Source organism: Bos indicus x Bos taurus, chromosome 15 (genome assembly GCF_003369695.1).
Source record: "Bos indicus x Bos taurus breed Angus x Brahman F1 hybrid chromosome 15, Bos_hybrid_MaternalHap_v2.0, whole genome shotgun sequence".
Classification (NCBI taxonomy): domain Eukaryota; kingdom Metazoa; phylum Chordata; class Mammalia; order Artiodactyla; family Bovidae; genus Bos; species Bos indicus x Bos taurus.
The window spans coordinates 20,286,344-20,307,562 of record NC_040090.1 but is presented as its reverse complement, the minus strand read 5'-3'; the positions used below and the strand labels follow the sequence as shown (position 1 = coordinate 20,307,562).

Sequence of the window (21,219 nt, the reverse complement as noted above, 5' to 3'; positions counted from 1 at the left end):
GATAAACACTAGTTGTTAGTACTACTGCTACTAACATACTGCATTTATTTATTATTAAAAAATTCTTTGGCCATGTCATGTGACTTGTGGGATCTTAGTTCCCCAAACAGGGACCCGACAGCCTTGGCAGTGAAAGTGCAGAGCCTAACCACTGGACCACCAGGAAAATCCCTTCATCTGTTGCATTTTAAGATACCCAGGAGATGGCTGTAATATGGTGTTGATGGCCAGTATGGTAGTGTTATCACTTATAGTTTCTGGTAAAGAAGTACCTTTGGATTAGAATCTTCAGTTCTTTGATTAATGGCCTTGCCTATGGCATCTTGTCAGTCTGATGGCATGATTCCAAATTAATGTCAAGCCAGCACTAGACTGTATTAGTTGACATTGTATGTAGTTATGTCCTTAAGGCAGCTTATCCTGAGACCTATGATCAAGTGTTGGGGAATCCAGGAAGAGTCAAAAAGGTGTATCAACGTATCTGTGTATATATATTTTTCTAGGAAGGTCAGAAAAGCTTTCTTTAAATTCTCACAGTTCCATATCAAAATGAGGTTTAAAATCAATGACTAACTATATTGTTTCTGGCTTTCTTGCCCTTTTTTCCTTGAAATAATAGGTAGGAATAGAGCTACGGACTCCAGTGGTAAAACTGCCACCCCGGAGTTTGGGGACCAGGTCAGGAGGCATCACTGCTTGCAGAGAGCATAAAAAAGAATTTATAAAATATGAAATTAGTTATCTGCAGACATTTCTCCCAAACTGTGTAAATGTATAGCTAATGAGTTGAAAGTAACTCTAAAATCACATCTTTGTGTTCAGTGGCTCAATCATGACCAACTCTTTGTGACCCCATAGACTGCAGCACGCCAGGCTTCCCTGTCCTTCACCATCTCGCGGAGCTTACTCAAATTCATGTCCATTGAGTCAGTGATGCCATCCAACCATCTCGTCCTCTGTCGTTCCCTTCTCCTCCTGCCTTCAATCTTTCCCTGCATCACATCTGGGGTTCTACAAATTAAAAGCAAAAAGATAGCCTTTAGACTTGCAAAGTAAAATACAGAGTAATGTTTGAATGATAGAAATACTGTTGGTAACTGTGATGCTGTAATTTATAATGGGAAATATGTTTGGTTACTGGCTCAGAACTTCTAAACTACTTGAATCTCCTGAGTGATGAGAGCTAGAAAGATGTCTTTTGTTACTCTAATGAGGCACAGCCTAACCTAAGGGGACTCAATCTTGAGATTAGAGGGTCGGAACTTTGAATCCTACCCATCCTTCCCTCCCACCTCTGGGGAGGAGGGAGGAGCTAGAGGTTGTACAGTTGCCAGTGGCCATTTATTTTATCAAGTTTGCCTATGTAGTGAAGCCGAGAGAAAACTCCAGAAGGACGGGTTCCGAGAGCTTCTGGGCTAGTGAGGCCATGGAGGCACTGGAGGAGTGGCGCCCCGCCTCCCCATACCTTGCCCTGTGCTTCTCTTCTATTTGGCTGTTTCTGAGTTACATCCTTTTATAATAAACCAGTAATCTAGTAAGTAAAATGTTTCTTTGAGTTCTGTGAGCTGTTCCAGCAAATTAATCGAATAAAAGGGGGTGAGGGGTTGTTGGAACTTCCCATCCACAGCCAGTCTGTCAGAAGCACAGGTGACACCCTGGAGTTGGGACTGTCCTCTGAAAGTAAGCGGCGGGGGGTGGGGGGGAGGCGGGGCGGGGGGCGGAGTCTTGTGGGACTGTGTCCTTAACCTGTGGAATCTGATACTATCTCCAGGTAGGTAGTGTCAGAATTGCAGCACACTTGTCTGGTATCCGAGAATTGCTTGGTGGTGTGGGGAGAACACCCTCACCCGCTTACCCTGCACGTATAACGTTTAATAGCTGATACAGAATATAAAAAAGGAAAAATGGCTGGCCTTGTCAGAATTAGTTGGCACTGATCTGAGGCGGTTATTTGGTTCTAAAAAAATTAATTCTTTAAACATAGAGATCCTTAGAGTAAGGATCAGTCAACTGTAACTTAATGTTTCCCATAAGTTTCTCTACTTCCAAATACTTTATTTATTTATTTGTGGGAAAAGGGAGGATTTATTATTTGCAGCAAGTAAGGAGAATACCAGGGATCTTTTCCGAAGCAATTTCTCCCTCAACAGCAAAACTAGGGAAATTTTAAGCCAAGGGTACCTCATATTCATGAAGGGGCTTGACCAGAGACTTCTGCATGGAATTGGGATAAAGGTTGCCAGAGCTGAAGCCCCTGATGATTGAAGCCAGGAGGGTCAGAAAAGGTCACCATGGTGACATTCCCTCAGTTCTAACCAGACTTCCATCTCAGCAGATAGTTACCCTCCTCCACCTGGGTTGGGGGCCTTAGTTCCTACAGAACTCAAAGATATCAGATATTGGATCATAATGTTTATCTTACAGAATTACTGAGATTTGCTCAAGGGCAAGCATTGTGGCCAGGCTTAAATCACAAAGTGGCTTAGGTCAAAATGGCTTCTTATATCAAGAGAATCGTGCCTGGTTCTTTTTCTCTGGGACCACCTACCCTATCTGCTTACAGTACTTTTGTTGTTATTGTTGCTGTTTAGTCACTGAGTCATGACTCTCTTGTGACCCCTTGGACTATAGCCCACCAGGTTCCTCTGTCCATGACATTTTCCAGGCAAGAATTCGGGAGTGGGTTGCCATTCCGTTCTCCAGGGGATCTTCCCAACCCAGGAATTGAACCCAGGTCTCCTGCATTGTAGGCAGATTCTTTACCATCTGAGCCACCAGGGAAGCCCTAGAGTGGGTTGCCATTTCCTTGTCTAAGAGTCTTCCTGACCTAGGGATCAAACCTGCATCTCCTGCATTGGCAGGCAGATTCTTTACCGCTGAGCCACTAGGGAAGCCCTGCAGTACTGTGTGACTTTGCAAATATCCTGTTTCTGCTTAAACTTCAACTCACTGATTTTAGCCTTTACCAGTGGATCTGTCTTGCACCAATATTACCCTTTTATTCTAATGGTGATTTTTTGAAAATTGAAGTATAGTTGATTTATTAATACAATATTATGTTAGTTTCAGGTGTCCAGCTAGTGATTCAGTTATATATATATATATGTTTCAGGTTATTTTCCTTGATAGTTATTACAAGGTATTAAATATAGTTCCCTGTGCTAAATAGTGAATCCTTGTTGCTTGTATAGTAGTTTGTATCTGTTAATTCCATATGTGTTGTATGTTAATTGCTTCAGTCTTGTCTGACTCTTTGTAACCCCATGGACTGTAGCCCCACCAGGCTCCTCTGTCCGTGGAATTCTCCAGGCAAGAATACTGGAGTCAGTTGCCATTCCCTTCTCCAGGGGATCTTCCCTACCCAGGGACTGAACTCTCAAAACAAAAATAAAAACAAAAAACCCAACAAACCCACCCCACAACCCTATGATTAGCATGCAATGAATAACCTATACATGTAATATACCCTGGTCATGTCTTAGAATTGCATCTTTCTTGATCAAACACCCTCCATTAATCAGTCTAATTTTTAAGTAGCCTTTAACTTGGACAGGTCCTGAAAACTTTCTTCTTCCTGGTTGTCTCATGGTCTCAGCACTTGGTACAAGCTGTTTTGTCCCACATAGGCCCAAAACAATGAAGATTCACTTGCCTGTAACTGGAAAGAATCTCAGTCTTTTCTAGAACATCCCTCAGTCTTATCTTCTTTTTCCATATTAGGAAACAGTGAGCCTTAAACATTTAAGTGACTTGTTCAAGGCTTACACTGCACAGTCTGGAGAGAGCTGAATTTCTTCCTGACTTGCTCTGTCCACTGCATTTCATGACTAGGTAGTGTATTAACTGCCTTATTTATCAATTACCCAATTTATCAATTACCCAAATGCCTAAAATTGTTGAAAAAAATATGTAGTAAACTTATGAGAGAACATGATATGTTTCTGTGATTTTCATAAATTTAAGATGGTCAGACATTTGAATATTTTTGCAAAACCAAGGTTTAAACAAAACTTGGAAGCCCTGGTGACAGTCTGTGAATTTCTTTATAAAAGTAAAAGAACTCAGTGGAGTTCTGATACTGAGTATATCACAGTGAAAGCTCCATCTTCTGATAAGTGGCAACAGAAAACACTATCTTGAAGAAATTTACTAACAATGTGTGTGTGTGTGTGTGTATATATAGAGAAAGAGAGAGAGAGCGTGCACATGCGCATATCCTTACTGAGTGCCTTACAATTTTCAATCAACTTTATTGAGGTATAATCTATATATAATAAAATTCACCAATTCTAAGTGATGAGTTTTGATAATACATGTACAGTTTTGTCACTACGACCACAATCATGAGCTGCTAGAATATTTCTATCACTTCTCAATATTCTCTTGTGTCCCTTTGCAGTGAATCTTCCCACTCCCCCAGTGCCAGCTCTTAGCAGCCCTAATCTGCTTTCTGTCGCTGTAATGTTGCCATTTTTACAGTTTCATAGAAACAGACTCTCCTGTATGTACTTTTTTGTACCTGACCCTCCCAGGGGCGGTATTTTTCAGACTCATCCGTGTTGTTGCACGTGTCAGTACTTTGTTCCTTTTTTATTGCTGAGTAGTGTTCCCTGGTGAGGTCGTGCGACAATTGTTTATCCATTTTGCGGTTTATGGACATTTTGACGGTTATGAGCTTTTGAGTACAGATCTTTAAATGGCCATAATGTTCTCCACTTTCTTGGGTTAACACCTATGAGCAAGGTTGCTAGATCAGGTGATAAGTGTATGTTTTAGTTTATGAGAAACCAAGAGCCTCTTTTCCAAAGTGGCTGTACCATTTGGCATCCCTACCACTTATGTATGAGAGTGCAGTTATTCCACATCTGTGCCAACACTTGGTAGAATTAGTCTCTTTAATTTTGGTTCATTTAGTAGGTGTGGATAGTGGTATCTGTCTGGTTTTGATTTGCATTTCCCTTATGATTAATGATGATCGTAATGATGTTGACCATTCATGCTCTGACTGGCCATTTGTTTATCTGCTTCGTAGAAATGTTCAAATCTTTTGCCATTTGGTACTGGTTGTCTCCTATTATTTAGTTGTAAAAGTTCTTTATATATTCTGGTTACAAGTCCTTTATCCAATATTTGTTTCGTAAATATTTTCTTCCATCTGTGGCATGCCTTTTCATTTTCTTAATATAGTCTTTCACAGAGCAAAAGTTTTAACTTTTGTGTTTAATTTATAAATTTTCTTTTGTATTTTGAGCTTTTTGTATCTTATCTATTTTGCCTATTCCAAGATCGCAAAGATTTTGGCCTGTGTTTTCTCCTAGAAGTTGTATAGTCTTAGTTTTTATATTTAGCTGTGAAACTCATTTTGAGTTAGTTTTTATTTATCATTTGAGGTAAGGGTCAAGGGTAATTTTTTTACAAATAGATTTCTGATTGTTTCAGCACAATTTGATGAAAAAACTAATCTCCCCTTATTGACCACAAATATATATATGTACTTCCCTGGTGGCTCAGATGGTAAAGAATCCGCCTGCAGTGCAGGAAACCTGGGTTCGATCCCTGGATCCAGAAGATTCCCTGGAGAAGTGAATGGCTACCCACTCCAGTATTCTTGCCTGGAAAATCCCATGGACAGAGGAGCTTGGCTGGCTATAGTCCATGGGTGGCAAAAGAGTCAGATACAACTGAGGGAATAACACTTTCACTTTCCATACATATGTATGTGTGTGTCCCAGTCTAGTTTGGGATCCTCTGCTCTCTTCAGTTCATCTGAATATCTTGTGTCATGCCAGGCGCACACAGTCTTTTTTGCTTTTTTTCTTTAACGTCTTGCGGCATATGGCATTTTAGTTCCCCGACCAGGGATGGAACCTGTTTCCCTTGCAATGAAAGTATGCAGTCCCAACCACTGGACCACCAGGGAATTCCCACATGCTGTCTTAATTATTATTGCTTTTCTTTAAATCAGTCAGTATAAGGCCTCCAAATTTCTTTTCCAAAATAGTTTGACCTGTCTAGGTCCGGTACATTTCCATCCAAGTTTAAGAGTCCATTTGGCAATTTCAACAAAAACCTTGCTGGGATTTTGACTGGAATTTCATTTTATCAGTAGATCAATTTGGTAGAAATTGACAGCTAAGTAATACTGAGAATTGAAAAGATCTGTTGGGCCTTGATTTTGGATATTCATTGCATTTTACTGATATCCACAAACTCAATTTTATTTATTATTTTTATTACTATTCTCTGAAAATGCTGAAAAGAATTTTGTGAAGTTTTTCAACTTCCCCTTACATGACTAAAAAAAGATTTTTACCAGACAGGATATGACCAGCTCTTAGATTTGATTCCTTTTTCTGGTGAGCAAATGAAAAAAGGGAAAGAAGGGAGAAAATAACTTTTCAGTGACCTAGCAAGATTTTTACAGCTGTTAAACCATGTGGAAACCAGTGCCATTTTAAGCCCAGATTTATCACCATTGTGTAAAATTAATATAATCATCCTCCAGGCCAGTGCTCTCAGAGTATGGTTTCAGTATCAGGTGGAATCTTCCAAGAAATGTAGTTCTCCAGCCCCGCCCCAGACAGGCTAAATCAGAAACCTGGAGGGGGGCCAGCATAAGCTCTCTCCCTGATTTTAAGTTAAAGATCCTCTGTCATGGGCTTAAAAAAAAAAAAAAAAAAAATAGCTTTATTAAGGTATAATTGATATACCAAAAACACACATGTAGTAATCACTGACTTTTTAAGCATAGGAATTTCCCTGTGTTCCTTGGCTCAGAACACCTGAGGAGATTTATGAGTTTTGTTTTTTTTCTCCCCCCTGGAATTTAAGTCTCAAACTTTATCAAAAGAAAGAGAAGAACAGAAAGCCATTATGAGGGTATTGCCACAGGTGATACAGAAATAAAACTCACTGGACCTGGGTAACAGTGGTGGAAAGGGAGAAATCAAACATAACTGAGGTTTTTGGTTCGTTGGGCCTGCATTCCAGAAATTCTTGTGTCACACGGACTCTGATTTGTTCATCTGTCGATCTCTGAATTCTTATATTGCCCTAGTATCCCAGAAGTAGTTTTAGCATTGTTTAAACAGCCCCTGGCACCCTAAAGTACTCACTGCTGTTTTTATTTGGGGAGATTCATTCATGGCACCAGGGGCTTCCCTGGTGGCTCAGACGGTAAAGCGCCTGTCTGCAATGCAGGAGATCCCTGGGTCAGGAAGATCCCCTGGAGAAGGAAATGGCAACCCACTCCATTACTCTTGCCTGGAAAATTCCATGGATGGAGGAGCCTGGTGGGCTACAGTTCATGGGGTCACAAAGAGTCGGACACGACTGAGCGACTTCACTTCACTTCATTTGTGGCACAGTGTTAATGATGGAGTGAAAAGTAAACTGCTAATGGGAACAAAAGAGGAGATCTTAAATCTGGTGTCTTTTTTTCTATTTAGGGTGGACAGGAGGTTTAGGGATTAGAAAATAAATTCTCAGCTTGTTGGGAAAGTGATAATCAGTAACTTTAAAAAGTTTTTCTAAGTTTTCATTTATTGTAATCATTTGCCATTGACCAGTTTTACCAAGGGGGGAAAAATGTTTTGAGTATTGTAAATGATCTCTGCTTTTAGGATTCTAGGTTAAAAGAAAAAAATGAATATGAAATAGGTACAATTCTCTTGTTTGAAATAGCCAGAATATTTTCATAAGTAGAGGCATAACTGAAATTATTAGCTGTTAGCTAGTAGGAGAAACACTGCTTTCTAAAATTAATAAAAATTTTAGGAGAAAATCCTAATTTAGAGGAGCAAACCTCTTACACCAGACTTTTGTTACAGCTAGTCCTCCTCGATTCGTGACAGTAGAAGAACTTCTAGAGACAGCGAAAGGAGTCACTAACATGGCCCTAGCCCATGAGATTGTTATAAATGGAGACTTTCAGATTAAACCCGTTGAGTTACCAGAAGACAGGTAAGGTGGTTACTGAGTTATCTTGTTTAGTAGGACATTGCCATTTCCCAGTTCTGGAAATATTTTCTTCACTTGATGTATATATTCTAAAATATTTTTCCTTTTGTATGTTGCTAAAAAATATTCCTTATCCTTGGAGTTATCAGAGTTTGAAAGTGTATCTCAGGACCACTGATTCTTGACAATGTAAATAAAAGGTCTGGAGGTCTTCCATGTTAGTGTCTCCCCCGTCATAGCATTTAGCTGCCTCCTTTTGTGTGTTCATAGTACTGTTTCCTTCATTTCTTCTTTGTAACTGTCACATTGTACTGTAGTTGTTGGTTTACTGTCTTTCGTTACCAGATTGTAAACTCCTCAGAGACAAGGACTGTCCTTTATTCTCTATCCCTACCTAGCACCTGGCCCATATTGTGTTGAATCTGAAATTCTATTGATTGTAAGATACACTGTTAAAAGATGGGTTGTCTCAAGAAGGAAAAAAAACATTTCCTATTATAATTGTGAAAGTACCATGAAAAACTTGGGTTTCTGTTGACAGAGCAGTGACTGCTGAGTCAGCAAGCTACAGTGTCTCCCACGTGAGGCTTCTAAATAGGACTTTACAAATGTTTCTTGTATGTTCTGCAAGGATAGCACTTTTTCATGTTCCTAGTGAAGAATTACTTGTTTTGCTCTCATGACATAAAGACTGGCTTTCCTGAAATAATATATATAAATTGTTATAATCTGGTACCTAATTAAACAGTTGTCCCATATGTCACATGAGAATAGGGTAATTTTAGGGAAAAAACTTCAAGTTTAAAGTCTTAAACTACTTAATCATAAACATCTTAAGAAATTTTCTGATATCAGGGAACTTAAATGAACAGATCTGAGCTTTCCAGTATTATTTTTATCATATGGCACTGGTATAGGCTGTTAATTGGACTAATACCACCTATCAAACCAGAAGAAAGTTATTCTCTCCATTGAAAAAATACTTATTAAGAAAGGTACTTATTGAAATAAATCACTAACTAAAAATAAGGTATGTGATTGGTTTAAGTATGTCTGGGAACTCTTTCCTTCATCCAAATAATTTAAAAAATTTCTCACTCTAAACCCATAGAATTTGTGCTTTTGAGAGTGATTTGAGACAATATTTGCTTTTTTTCCATTTGCCTCCAGCTTGGAGAAGAGAGTAAAGGATATTGTCCATAAAGCTTTTTGGGATTGCTTGAGTGTCCAGCTAAGTGAAGTCCCCCCAACGTATGACCGGGCCATCAAGCTTGTTGGTGAGATCAAAGAGGTGAGGCAAAGAGCAAGTCGTGGTGCTTTCCTGGTGTGTTAGGGGTTTTTAAGCCCACCTCTCTGTGTTAGTGTACCAGAAGGCTTTAAAGAAATTGAAGGATGAAGATTTTAAATTGCATGCTGAAATGTGGGTTTAGTGTATTTGTGGCTTACTGCCCTTTAAAAACTTTCAAACAAGCTATGATAACCTAGGGCGTTACTCTTATAAATGAAAAAAGGTTCAGGTTTTTAAAAGCAGAATTACTTAAAGAAAAAAAGTTATTTTATAAAATATGATGATTTATAAAAATCTTAACAGATATAAACACCTTCAATATATAAAGACCAGAAAAGTGACTCAGACTTTGGGATAAAGAAAGTGACTCAGACTTTGGGATAAAGACTTTGGGATATGAAGTGGTGGGTAGAACTGTTTTTACAATATCGTTAGCAACAGTTTCTCAAAGAAGTAATATGTCTGGAAATTACTATTTGTCATGGGTTCACAGGCTCACATTAATTAATGTGGTGGGTTTTTTTTTTTTTTCACTTTTAACAGTTTTTTTCTTCCTATGTCCAGTTGATTTCTTCCTTAGAGCTTAAATGGAAGCTTAAATAGCTAGTCTAAATGATTTGTAAACATGTTTTCCTATAGATTTGTTGAATAAGAGCTTAAAATATGTGCACCATTACACTAACAGTTGGTAAGCCCTTTTTTGGGTAATTGTAAATTCCTTTACATATGATAAAAAATGCCATCTGCCTAGGAGGCTTTGATGAGTTTGGCTGTGCTCTCTTGTAGACTCTCCTGTCTTTCTTGCTGCCTGGTCACACTAGACTGAGAAACCAGATAACAGAAGTCTTGGACCTGGATCTGATAAAGCAGGAGGCCGAGAACGGGGCCCTGGACATTTCTAAGCTGGCAGAATTCATTATTGGCATGATGGGGACACTGTGTGCGCCTGTGCGAGATGAGGAAGTGAAGAAACTAAAGGACATTAAGGAGATCGTGCCCCTTTTCAGGTGGGTATTGTGCTAGTCAACTTCAGGGCACCTAAAACACGTAGCCTGTTTTCAGAGTCAGACTTCCTCAAGTGTAAGTATTCATGCCTTAAAAAAAAAAAGATTAAAAACAGACATTTTGTTGTGCCTATGTCAGCAGCGCATATCCGAAAATGGGAACAATACAGATCCCTTGGCAAGGATGACTTGCAAATCTGTGAAGTGTTCCATATTTTTTAAAATAATGATTATAATTAAAGAAGAAAGGGAGGGAAAAAAGGAAGTGAAGAGAAGGGGAAAGCTTGAAGGAAAAGAGGAAAAGACAGTGAACTTGAGACTCTGGGTGAGGTTATAGTGTGTATACTCTTTAAATGACTGAAGGCAAATCAAGGCAAAGACTGATCATTAGCATATATTTTTAAAAAGTTAAAATTTAAATCTGTTTTTTACTAAAATCAATATAAATCCAATAGAACAAAAACACATGGAATATTATTTAAAAAGCAAACATTTTGTAAACTACAGAACAGTAGAAAGGAAAAAATTCACCCATAATTTGATCACACAAAGGCACAATCACTATTGTCATATTGATATATAAATTTTTTTAGTTTTTTTGCCTCAGCATTTTATTTTAAAAAATTAGAAATCTACAGAAAAATTGCAACACTTATATAACACTTACACAGATCCACCGGTTTTTAACATTTAGTCAGTTTGCTCCATCATACACTGAGGATGTATGCACGTATGTGTGTATTTTTCCATGAACCTTCTGACGGTTAATGTCAGATGTTATATTTCACCCTTAACTATTTCAGCAAGTACTTCCTGAGATTGTGGATATTCTCTCACATGATCAGAATACAACCAGGATATTTAAGAAATTTAACATTAAAATAATCCTATTAACTTTCAGTCCATATTAATTTCCTTTAGTCTTTTGACTGTGTATTTCTAAATATATATGCTGCTGCTACTGCTAAGTCGCTTCAGTCGTGGCCGACTCTGTGTGACCCCATAGACGGCAGCCCACCAGGCTCCCCCTTCCCTGGGATTCTCCAGGCAAGAACACTGGAGTGGGTTGCCATTTCCTTCTCCAGTGCATGAAAGTGAAAAGTGAAAGTGAAGTCGCTCAGTCTGTCCGACTCTTTGCGACCCCATGGACTGCAGCCTACCAGGCTCCTCCATCCATGGGATTTTCCAGGCAAGAGTACTGGAGTGGGGTGCCATTGCCTTCTCCAAAATATATCCAAGGTATGCCTTCTGGGGTGTCTATGGGGGGCATGTCCAGTTACAAGTTACCCCCAGCAACAACAAAAAAAGTTTCCCCACTTGAGGAAATACCAAGTATGGTATCCCATCCAGTATTTGTAGTTCATTATTCCTTTCTGTCCACAGGCAATTTACCAGCCAGAGGTTATTTTCCCCATAAGCAGTGTTGCCTAGTAGTTGTTGGGGGTAACTTGTAACTGGACATGCCCCCCATAGACACCCTAAAAGGCATACCTTGGAGTTGTTATGAGCTTTTAAGCTGGGGGGGGGCTCCCACATTTCTGAGCTGTCTGCTCATGGTTGATATTGTAACTCTTCTTGCAAAGGAGTGCTTGGTGTCACCCTGTTGGCAAGCTGTGTGGATAGATGGTGTCAGACCTGTGGTTTACAGTTGTCTTGTGAGTCTGTTCAGCTGAACCAAAGAAGACCTTCCAGTGGGCATTGCAAGCCTAACTTTTTTTCATTAGTATTACACCCTAATTATTTCATTTATTTTTTCACTGAAAGTGTCATTGAGATAATTGTATATTCACATGGAGTTGTAAGAAATAATGCAGTGCACTCTATCCCACCTCTCCCAAGGGTGACATTTCACAAAACTATCATCCTCAGTGTGTTGATCCTGATACAGTCCACTGATCTCATTGAGATTTCCTATATACACATGTATGTGTTTATGTATAGTAATTTTTATACAATTTTATCACCTGAGTTTGCATATCCACCACCACATTCAAGATACTAAATAGTTCTGACACTCCAAGGATCTCTTGCATTGCCCTTTTATAACCAACTATATCACTTGTTTAAACTCCTCATAAGTATTTTCAGTGGCTGCAAAGCATCCTTTTTCATAGATATTATTAACTGTTTCTCTGTTAAGATATACAATTAGATCTTGTATAGTTATTTAGTACTTAACCCTGTAGAGAAAATATCTCTGCACAAAACGTTTTTCTGTATTTTAGGTTATTTTGTAAAGATAGATTCTTAAAATGACATTACTGTGTCAGAGGATGTGAACAGTTTTAAGACTCATTGCATGTTAGCAGGTTCCTTTTCAAAAGTTTTATAAGCAAAAAAAGTTTCATTTCTAGCTTTCTTGACATCATCATGCTATCAATATTCATTACCTAGAAAAACACCCGGCATTGTAAGGTTATCTCAAGGTTTAGATAGAAAATGTTTAAAAGACTGCCTCAAGATAGTTATTGATTTGTTCATTCATTCAACAAGCTCTTACTGAGTACCTCTTATGTGCTAGGCATGGTGTTAGTAGAAATAAGATAGTCAGTAAGAGCCCATAATCTAGGCTTCCCTGGTGACTCAGATGGTAAAGAATCTTACCTGAAATGCAGGAGACCCAGGTTCAATCCCTGGGTCAGGAAGATCCCCTTGAGAAGGGAATGGCAACCCACTCCAGTATTCTTGCCTGGAGAATCCCATGGACAGACTAGCCTGGCGGGCTACAGTCCATGGGGACGCAAAGAGTCGGACATGACTGAGCAACTCAACTTTCACTTTTAAGAGCCATAATCTAGCCAAGTTAAATGCGGAATTCCTTGGAAGAGATCCTCTGGGGAAGTAGCTTGTAGCAAACTCAGATTCCTGCTGGAAGGAGAAGGGCCTGGGGAAACCGGGTGTACACACCTTACTGAAGGAGGCTGCAGTGGCTGCTTAGCGCCAACCGGTGTAGCTGAGATGGAATGTGGGCCCGGGTTGCCAGATCTTTTGATTTTTCAAGAGAAACTAGAAATCCCAGCCTTTAAAAACACTGTGAGCACAAAACTTGTGGGTCACTTCCAGTCAGTGGTCTGCCAGCTGGCACTTTCCAGTAGTCCTTGGGTTCCTGTAGGTGAATTCAGGGGCCTATTGGGAATGCTCAAAGGAGAGGCACAAGGCCCTCCAGAAAGTGGGCTGCCCCGTATACTTGGGAGTGGGACAGAGTGGTGGCGGGGAGAGGCCCCGAATTGTTCCTCAGACCATGTATCCTGTCCCATACGTGATCATCTTGTGTGTGGGTGAGTTCATTCTGTTGTATGATGTCCTGTCAGCCCCAGAGGGCGTCAGGAGACCCTGAGGATGTTTGATCTGACTCTTCCCTCTGTGTAGGGCCACACCGAAACCCCACCTTGGTTCTTCCCCACCTTCTGCAGGTGGTCGCGAGGCAGCAGTGCTGCAGGTATGGGGGGGCATGCTGTGGAAGGCATCTTTGGTATCATGTCAGTTTTGCCCATTGGGTACTTTCAGAGCACAAACTCACAATTATGCTGCCAAAGCCAGAGCATAAAACCTGCCCTGGAATTCAGAGACTAGGGCAGGGGAAGAGAAAGGAGAGAGTTAATTGTCTTTCTCTCCTAGGAAAGGAAAATAACCTGTAAGCTTGGAGACCCCGTGGTGAGCTCTGTGCTCTTAACCTCGGTCTGGGGCCATGGTCTGGGGCCATTCTTCCTCTGCTGCCGTGAGGGCTGACCCAGAGCCAAGGAATGAGCTCTGGGCCAGACAGGCAGTGGGGAAAGTGATGTTTGCCTAGGGGCATGGGTGAGATCAGAGAGCAGCTTAAAAATTTGCAGTCCTTTCTTCTAAATTTGTTTTTCTTAATCTGCTTTCTCATGGCTTCTCCAACTTTTCTTGCTGCCCTTTCCAGGATGAAAAAACTACCTCAAATCAGCTCACTTCATTTTTTTTTTTTTAAACAGCAGTATTGACTTTGCAGTTGCCTAGTGCTAAATCCTCTTATCTCTTCCAGGGCGATTTTTTCAGTGTTGGACCTAATGAAGGTGGACATGGCCAACTTTGCCGTCAGTAGCATTAGGCCGCATCTCATGCAGCAGTCGATTGAGTATGAAAGGAAGCAGTTTCAGGAGTTCTTGGAGAAGCAGCCAAGTATGTTTAGTGTTTTGTGGTACTTATTTGTTGTCTGTGTTTTTTTCATTTTAGTCACTGTAGGTTGTTGCAAAATGATATTTTCAAAACAAAATGAAAATTTAATATGGGAATACGTGCGTGCGTGCTAAGTTACTTCAGTCATATCCTACTCTTTGTGACCCTATGGACTGTAGCCCGCCAGGCTTCTCTGTCCATAGGATTCTTCAGGCAAGAATACTGGAGTGGGTTGCCATGCCCTCCTCCAGGGGATCTTCCAGACCCATGGATCGAACCAGCATCTCTTATGTCTCCTGCATTGGCGGGTGAGTTCTTTACCATTGAGCCACCTGGGAAGCCCAGTATGGAAGTACAGTAGTCTCATTTGAAGACAGAAAAACAAGACGTTAGGCCTTGATAACTTAGTTGACAAGCAAGAGGACTGTAAGTAGATGAGGAGAATAGAAATTTAAAAGAACAATGAAGTCCTAAATTAAATGAATTTTTAACGAAAACATCAATTTGAGGTAAATTGTTTACTTGGCCTTGATTTTTAAAATGTGACAAACTTCTTAGGACTGTTTAGCTCACATTTCTTTTCTCTATGAGGTACATCAAGAAATTTCGCTTTGTTGTGTGTATAGATCTTCTGGTTTCATAATCAGAAAAGGTTTCATTTTTATGAATGTCTCAGATGATTGCTGGGAACGGTTAACTTTGGAGCCAAACTATGTTGCATTGCTAGGGTCCTTTTTTTGGTCTCTGCCTTGGCAGCAGATGGTCTCAGTGAATTGCGGTCTTCAGTTCCAATTTATTACGCGTTCCTTTTAGCCTGTAAATTTGCTGGTCACAGATGAAAATGGCAGTCTCTGGATAGATTGTGTAGTCTGATCAAAGTTGTTAATTCAGTGCCCCTGCTTGAATTGACTATGTACCGGCTTTGCCACAGATGACCTCACAGTAAGCCTAGGAGGTAGACACTATTTTTTAAACCAATTTTACAGATGTGGAAATAGGTTTTGAGGGATTTTTGACCAGAACTTATGACCACAGGGATTTCCCTGGTGGTCCAGTGGTTAAGAATCCGCCTGTCCATACAGGGGACACAGGTTCACTTCCCCGTAGGGGAATATTACACATCCCATAGGGCAATTAAGCCCACTCACCACAACTTTTGAAGTCTGTGCTCCACAACAAGAGAAGCCATCTTAGTGGGAAGCCCTCACACTGCAACTAGGGAACGCCTGCGAGTACAAAATTGACCCACTCAGCTCTTTTTCTCAACCAGTATTGTCCTGCGCCTCAGGAGACAGCAGGGTTACAGTTTACAGGCTGAAGAGCCTTAGAGTAAGGGTCAGGTGCCGGCAGCCGGTCAGAGTCACTCGCAGCATGAAAGCCGAGGTTTCCCAGAGCTGGTGGCCTATAGAATGCTGCCTCCAGAGGCTAAAGGGAGAGCAAAGCCCAGAACCGAGAGCTCGGCGTGATCAGCGTGTGGGCAGGACCAGAGGTGTGTCCGGCTGCAGCCGTGAAGAGCGGACTCCAGCCGTGCCCTCGACTGCCCGCTTGGTGGCAAGGCGGCCTCCACTGATGGGGCTGCAGCCCACTCGTGTCCTGTCAGAGGGTTTTTTTTGCTCAGACAATGTGGACAGAAGCTTCATCTTCTTGCTCTTGTGTCCCTCAGAATCCCGGGTATCTACTCAGCTTAGAAGAGTAGGAAAGCATGCCGGCAGATGGGAGACAACAAGGTCCCCCCGCTGGGGTGGGGGTGTCCCCCCAAATGCCATGCAGTATGTACCAAACAGGTGACAGGACTTACCCCAGCGAGGCTGACCGGAAACCAGATTGATAGGAGGCTGAGATCTAGACAAGGACAAGCCTCATTTTCAGTGTGGAGGGTACTTTACACTGGGAACTCTAGCCAGCATCTCCCCCCATCTGTCCCTGGGCAGGAATTTTCACATCTCACTGAGCTGGACTTACCAGAGCTTCCAGCCGCGTGTCATGCATGAGTGGCTGGGGTGGGAGAGAGAAGAGCAAAAGTCTGCCGAAGATCTGAGGTGGCAAGACCAGGGTGGTGCGCTGCGCCCGCCGTCACGGTCAGCCCTCACAGCCGCCTCTGGGGTGGCGCTGGTGCGTGCATACTAAGTTGCGTGTCGTGTCTGACTCTGTGCGACCCTGTGGACTGTATTTTCCAGGCAGGAATACTGGAGTGGGTTGCCATGCCCTCCTCCAGGGATGCCATGCCCTTCCCGACCCAGGGATCGAGCCCGTGTCTCTTATGTCTCCTGCGTTGGCAGGCAGGTTCGCTACCACTAATGGCACCGGTGCCAGACCTTTGATTATGTTAAGAACCTTGACAGTCAGACAGACTATGACGAACCTAAGGTTACTCAACTGGTAATTGCCGGTCCTGTGATGTAAACCGAGGTCTGTTTGATGCCAAAGTCCATGTTCTGTACTTTACCACACTTCCAGGATGATCTTCCCTAAAGTAATTCTGGGAAGTGTCTGAGAGTGTTCAGTAATGTTCCAAGTCTTGCTTTTTCACAGATTCCCTGGACTTTGTCACCCAGTGGCTGCAGGAAGCCACAGATGACCTTATGAGTCAGAAGTATAAAAACGCGCTGCCAGCTGCGGGAGGGGCCACCAGCTCTGGGGACAGTCCCCAGCTGGATCCCGTGGCCGTGCAGAATTACGCGTACCTGAAGCTTCTGAAGTGGGACCACCTCCACCGGCCTTTCCCTGAAGTAGGTGCTCCAGGGCAAGCTGACTGCTCATTTCTCTCTCGTACTGCTGAACTTCTGAAGAATAGTTACAACTCACATAGAGAAAGTTGTTCCTTTGTAAACCGTATAATTCCTGGGTTTTTACTACATTCACAGAGCTGAGCTTCCATTACCACTGTTTCATTTCGGAGCATTGTCATCACCGGAAAGAAAACCCTGGACCCATTAGCGGTCACTGTTCTTCCCCCTTTCTCCCCTCACCCCTTGGCAACCTACTCTCTGTCTCGATGGATTTGGCCTATTCTGGACTTTTTGTTTAAATGGAATCGTACAATATTGGCCGTTCATGTCTAGCTTCTTAGCATAAAGTTCATCCATGTTGTAGCATGTATCAGTACTTCATTCCTTTTTTTAAAAATTGTGGTAAAATATATGTAAAGTTTACCCCCTCCCCACGTCTTTTTTCTTTGACTGAACCCTTTGGCCTGTGGGATCTTAGTTCCCTGAACCAAGGATGGAACCCCCCCGCTGCCTTGGAAGGCAGAGTCTTAAACTACCGGGGGAAGTCCCTCCCATCTTTACGTGTGCAGTTCTGGGCATTAGGTGCATTCACATGACTGGAGCCATCACCTCCACCCATTTACAGAGCAAGCTGAAACTGTGCTCTTTAAGCACTAACTCCTCGTTCCTGTCCCCTCCTGTCTCCTCTGTGTTTCTGGATCTGATTGCTCGGTGCTGCATATGAGTGAAATCACACAGTGCTTTGTCCTTTTGTGTCTTGCTTATTTCACTTAGTATACTATCTTCAAGATTCCTCCACGATGTTGCCTGTGTCCGCACTTCTTTCTGAGTCTGAATCTCTTCCATTGTGTGGCTCGCCCCATTTTGCCTCATTCATCAGTTGATGGACACTTAAGTTGTCTCCACTTTTAGGCTCTTGTGAACTGTGCTGCTCTGAATATTTGTGTACAAGTTTTTGTGTAGACATGTGTTCCCGCTTCCCTTAGGTATGTATCTAGGATTAGAACTGCTGGGTCACGTGGTGACTCTTTGGCGCTGCCAGACCATTCTCCAGAGTATCTGCCTCGTTTTGTAATCCCTCCAAGAGTGTGTGTAGCTGCTAATTTGTGCTGCAGAGCGTCTGTCCTGTTTTTACTCATCCTGATGAAAACCCTAACTCAGCGATGTTGCTTTTCAGTTTTATCTAAAGAAACTGCTTCTCCTTCCATGCAGAGCCATGGTTTTTTGTTTTTTTTTTTCTTTGTATGTTTTTTAGAATAAGTGCTTCTAACAGCCAGAATCCCTTAAGGAGATGACTAACTAGGGATTCCCCAGCAAATAGGTGGTTTGGTGTCTAGACTCCCTTTCTTTTTTGAGGACACTCAGGCTTCTTATCTCTAGCCTTCTCTGCTACTTCTCTAATTTTCTTTCTCAGTTCCTTATTTTTCCTTTTAAGATGTTGTGAGCCTGAGTTTTCACCTCTTGCCTCTGAGTTCCCTGTTTCGTGCCAGACCAAGCTCTAAAGAGGGTATTGAACTGGGGGTGGGGGAGGCTCCTTCCTGAAGAGTCACAGGCTCTCTCGTCTCTCCTGTAGATGTTTTGCTTGAAAAATTGCTGTGGGGAAAACGGTGTTTTCACTGGGGATAGGTATCCACTCTCAGAATTGATCCTTGGAAATTTGTTTTTCCCCCATAGGTAAGAAGTGGATTTATTTAAAGAGAAACACACTCCCCAGACAGAGTATGGGCCATCTTGGAAGGCCAGAGCAGCCCAGAAATATGGTGTGATAGTTTTTAAGGGCTGGGTAATCACATTGGCTAATAAATGGGAGGATTTACATCCTAAACCCAAGTACTACATACTGCTAGGAGGCTTCAAAGCAAGGACGCTGCTGCCATGTAACAAAGTGAAGTCAAAACAGGGACTGGTAAAGCCTCTCTGTTTGACAGTAGAGGAGTATCAGCCTTCAGAGATGGTTTTTACTTCGCAGAGAGGATTCTGGGCTAAGATTCCACATTGTTAACGTCCTGATTTGGTGCAGTAGTTTCTTATAGCAATACCGGTCCTTAAACTTTATTTGGTTAATCTATAAAAACTCAGATTGGATGTCGTATCCCCCCAAACTCTTCATTGCCCTTTCCCTCACCCCACACAGGGGACTTTGGCCCGGCCAGACCCAGGCCTGTCCGTAACATGGGGACACCGTCAGAAGTTCACTCACTGACTGCTTTCCATGTGGCTTTGGGTTACCTGTCATTCCTGCTTTTCCTATTGACAGTCTTTCTCTTTTTTTATTCACTCCCCATTTCTTGAGAGCCTCCCTTGTGCTGGATGCAGAGGGGGATATTGAGGTGAAGAAATACATCTCCCCCCTCCTTCCCTTGGGTGCCCTGGATAGAGTGGATTTATTGAGTTCTGGCTCTGCCAGCTGCTTTATATACATGGTCTTTTTTCATCTTTATTTATTTATTTTTTACTTTTATTGAAGTATAGTTGATTTACAGTATTGTATTAGTTTCAGGCAAAGTGAATCAGTTATACATACACATGTATCTACTCTTTTTTTTATATTCTTTCCCCATGTAGGTCATTACGGAGTATTGAATAATTAATTCCCTGTGCTATACAGTAGGTCCTTATTAGTTACCTATTTTATATATACTAGCGTGTACATGTCAATCCCAATCTCCGAACTTGTCCCGCTCCCCTTTTTTCATCTTTAAAACAGCCCCATGGAGGAGGAATCCCCATTTTGCATAGTTGTGGGGGCTGTGGCCACACCGCCCTCTGCTGGTCACAGCTTGAACCTGCAGCTCAGGATGATTTCTGTTGTATTCATCGCAGACAGTTTTGATGGACCATTCTCGCTTCCAAGAGTTCCAGCTCCAGCTGGAGCAGCTGACCGTCCTGGGGGCCGTGTTGCTGGTCACGTTCAGCATGGCAGCCCCAGGGATCGCCAGCCGGGCTGACTTCGCCGAGAAACTCAAGATGATTGTAAAGATTCTGCTCACAGACATGCATCTGCCGTAAGTGGCTAAGAGCTGTGGGGGAGGGTCTTCAATGGATGGTGCGAGGCAGAGGGTGGCAGGGAGCAGGCTTGGGTGGGGGGTCTGCAGTGTGAGACAGAATCAGGGCCACTCACGAGGGACCGAGGAAATCTGGCTCTCCAGTGCCCTACAGAATTTATTCAGGGTCACACGGTCAAAGTTAGAGTCAACTCTAGGGTTGCTGAACAAGGCTCTGGGACAGTGGCTTTCAAATGTTTGTGACCAGGACACCTAGTAAAGAAATCCATCTTCCATGGCAACAGTGCACACTTGAACATTCATGTAACTAAAATAAAAACTTCAAAAGTGAAACTTACCCAGCTGTGCTTAATACTTCCTGGTATTTCTATTATATTCTTGCTCCATTAAAAAAAAAATATTGGTTGTTATCCAATGTTACCCTACGTTCACCACCTAACAGTTTTGCCAACACAGCCCTGGGGAAAGGTCAAACAAAAACCAAGTTGCAGTCTTCCAGTGTGTGTGAATGTGATTGACGTTTTCTGCCCTTTGCACACTCCTCATAGACGTTCTGTGCTGAGTGTGAATGGGTTATTTATCAACCAGCAGCAGTCCTTGCTTGTGTGAGGGCAGCGGCTGTGAGTGCTCCTGCAGTGAAGTCAGGTTAGGTGATTTGTGTGGTTTCCACCTTTCAGAATGGTTCTAAATAAAGCTGCTAATGGTAAAGAACCCTCCCGCCAGTGCAGGTAGGCAGAAGAGATGTGGGTTCAATCCCTGGGTCGGGAAGATCCCCTGGAAAAGGGCATGGCAACCCTCTCCAGAATTCTTGCCTGGAGAATCCCATGGACAGAGGAGCCTGGCAGGCTATAGTCCGTAGGGTCACACAGAGTCGGACACGACTGAAGCAATTAAGCACACACAAATAAAACTGTATCTAACGAGGTTCAACTTAGAGGATTCTTCAGGTGGAATGTCCACAAACCTCCTCCTCCTCACAAAGTGGAGAAACTGGCTGCTGAGTTTGCACACAGCCTGAGTGTGTTCAGTGCCACGAGGGGTGTATACATGAGTCCTGACCTGGCCCTCAACAGTCTTGACTCCTGCAGGGTGTT

The 21,219-nt window shown here is 42.2% G+C and overlaps 1 protein-coding gene across 7 annotated transcripts in view; it reads left to right on the top strand.

Moving 5' to 3' along the window:
- Nucleotides 1-21,219, top strand: part of TCP11L1 (t-complex 11 like 1) — a 33,717-nt gene that overhangs the window by 4,481 nt on the left and 8,017 nt on the right. For 6 of the 7 annotated variants that reach the window (XM_027562713.1, XM_027562719.1, XM_027562714.1 and 3 more), the window contains 6 exons: nucleotides 7,830-7,962; nucleotides 9,130-9,250; nucleotides 10,034-10,254; nucleotides 14,258-14,394; nucleotides 16,924-17,120; nucleotides 19,944-20,125. In XM_027562713.1, coding sequence (XP_027418514.1) covers nucleotides 7,830-7,962; nucleotides 9,130-9,250; nucleotides 10,034-10,254; nucleotides 14,258-14,394; nucleotides 16,924-17,120; nucleotides 19,944-20,125 — 991 coding nt within the window. The remainder of the gene's footprint in view (nucleotides 1-7,829; nucleotides 7,963-9,129; nucleotides 9,251-10,033; nucleotides 10,255-14,257; nucleotides 14,395-16,923; nucleotides 17,121-19,943; nucleotides 20,126-21,219) is intronic. The other variant, XM_027562718.1, reaches the window with a different exon arrangement.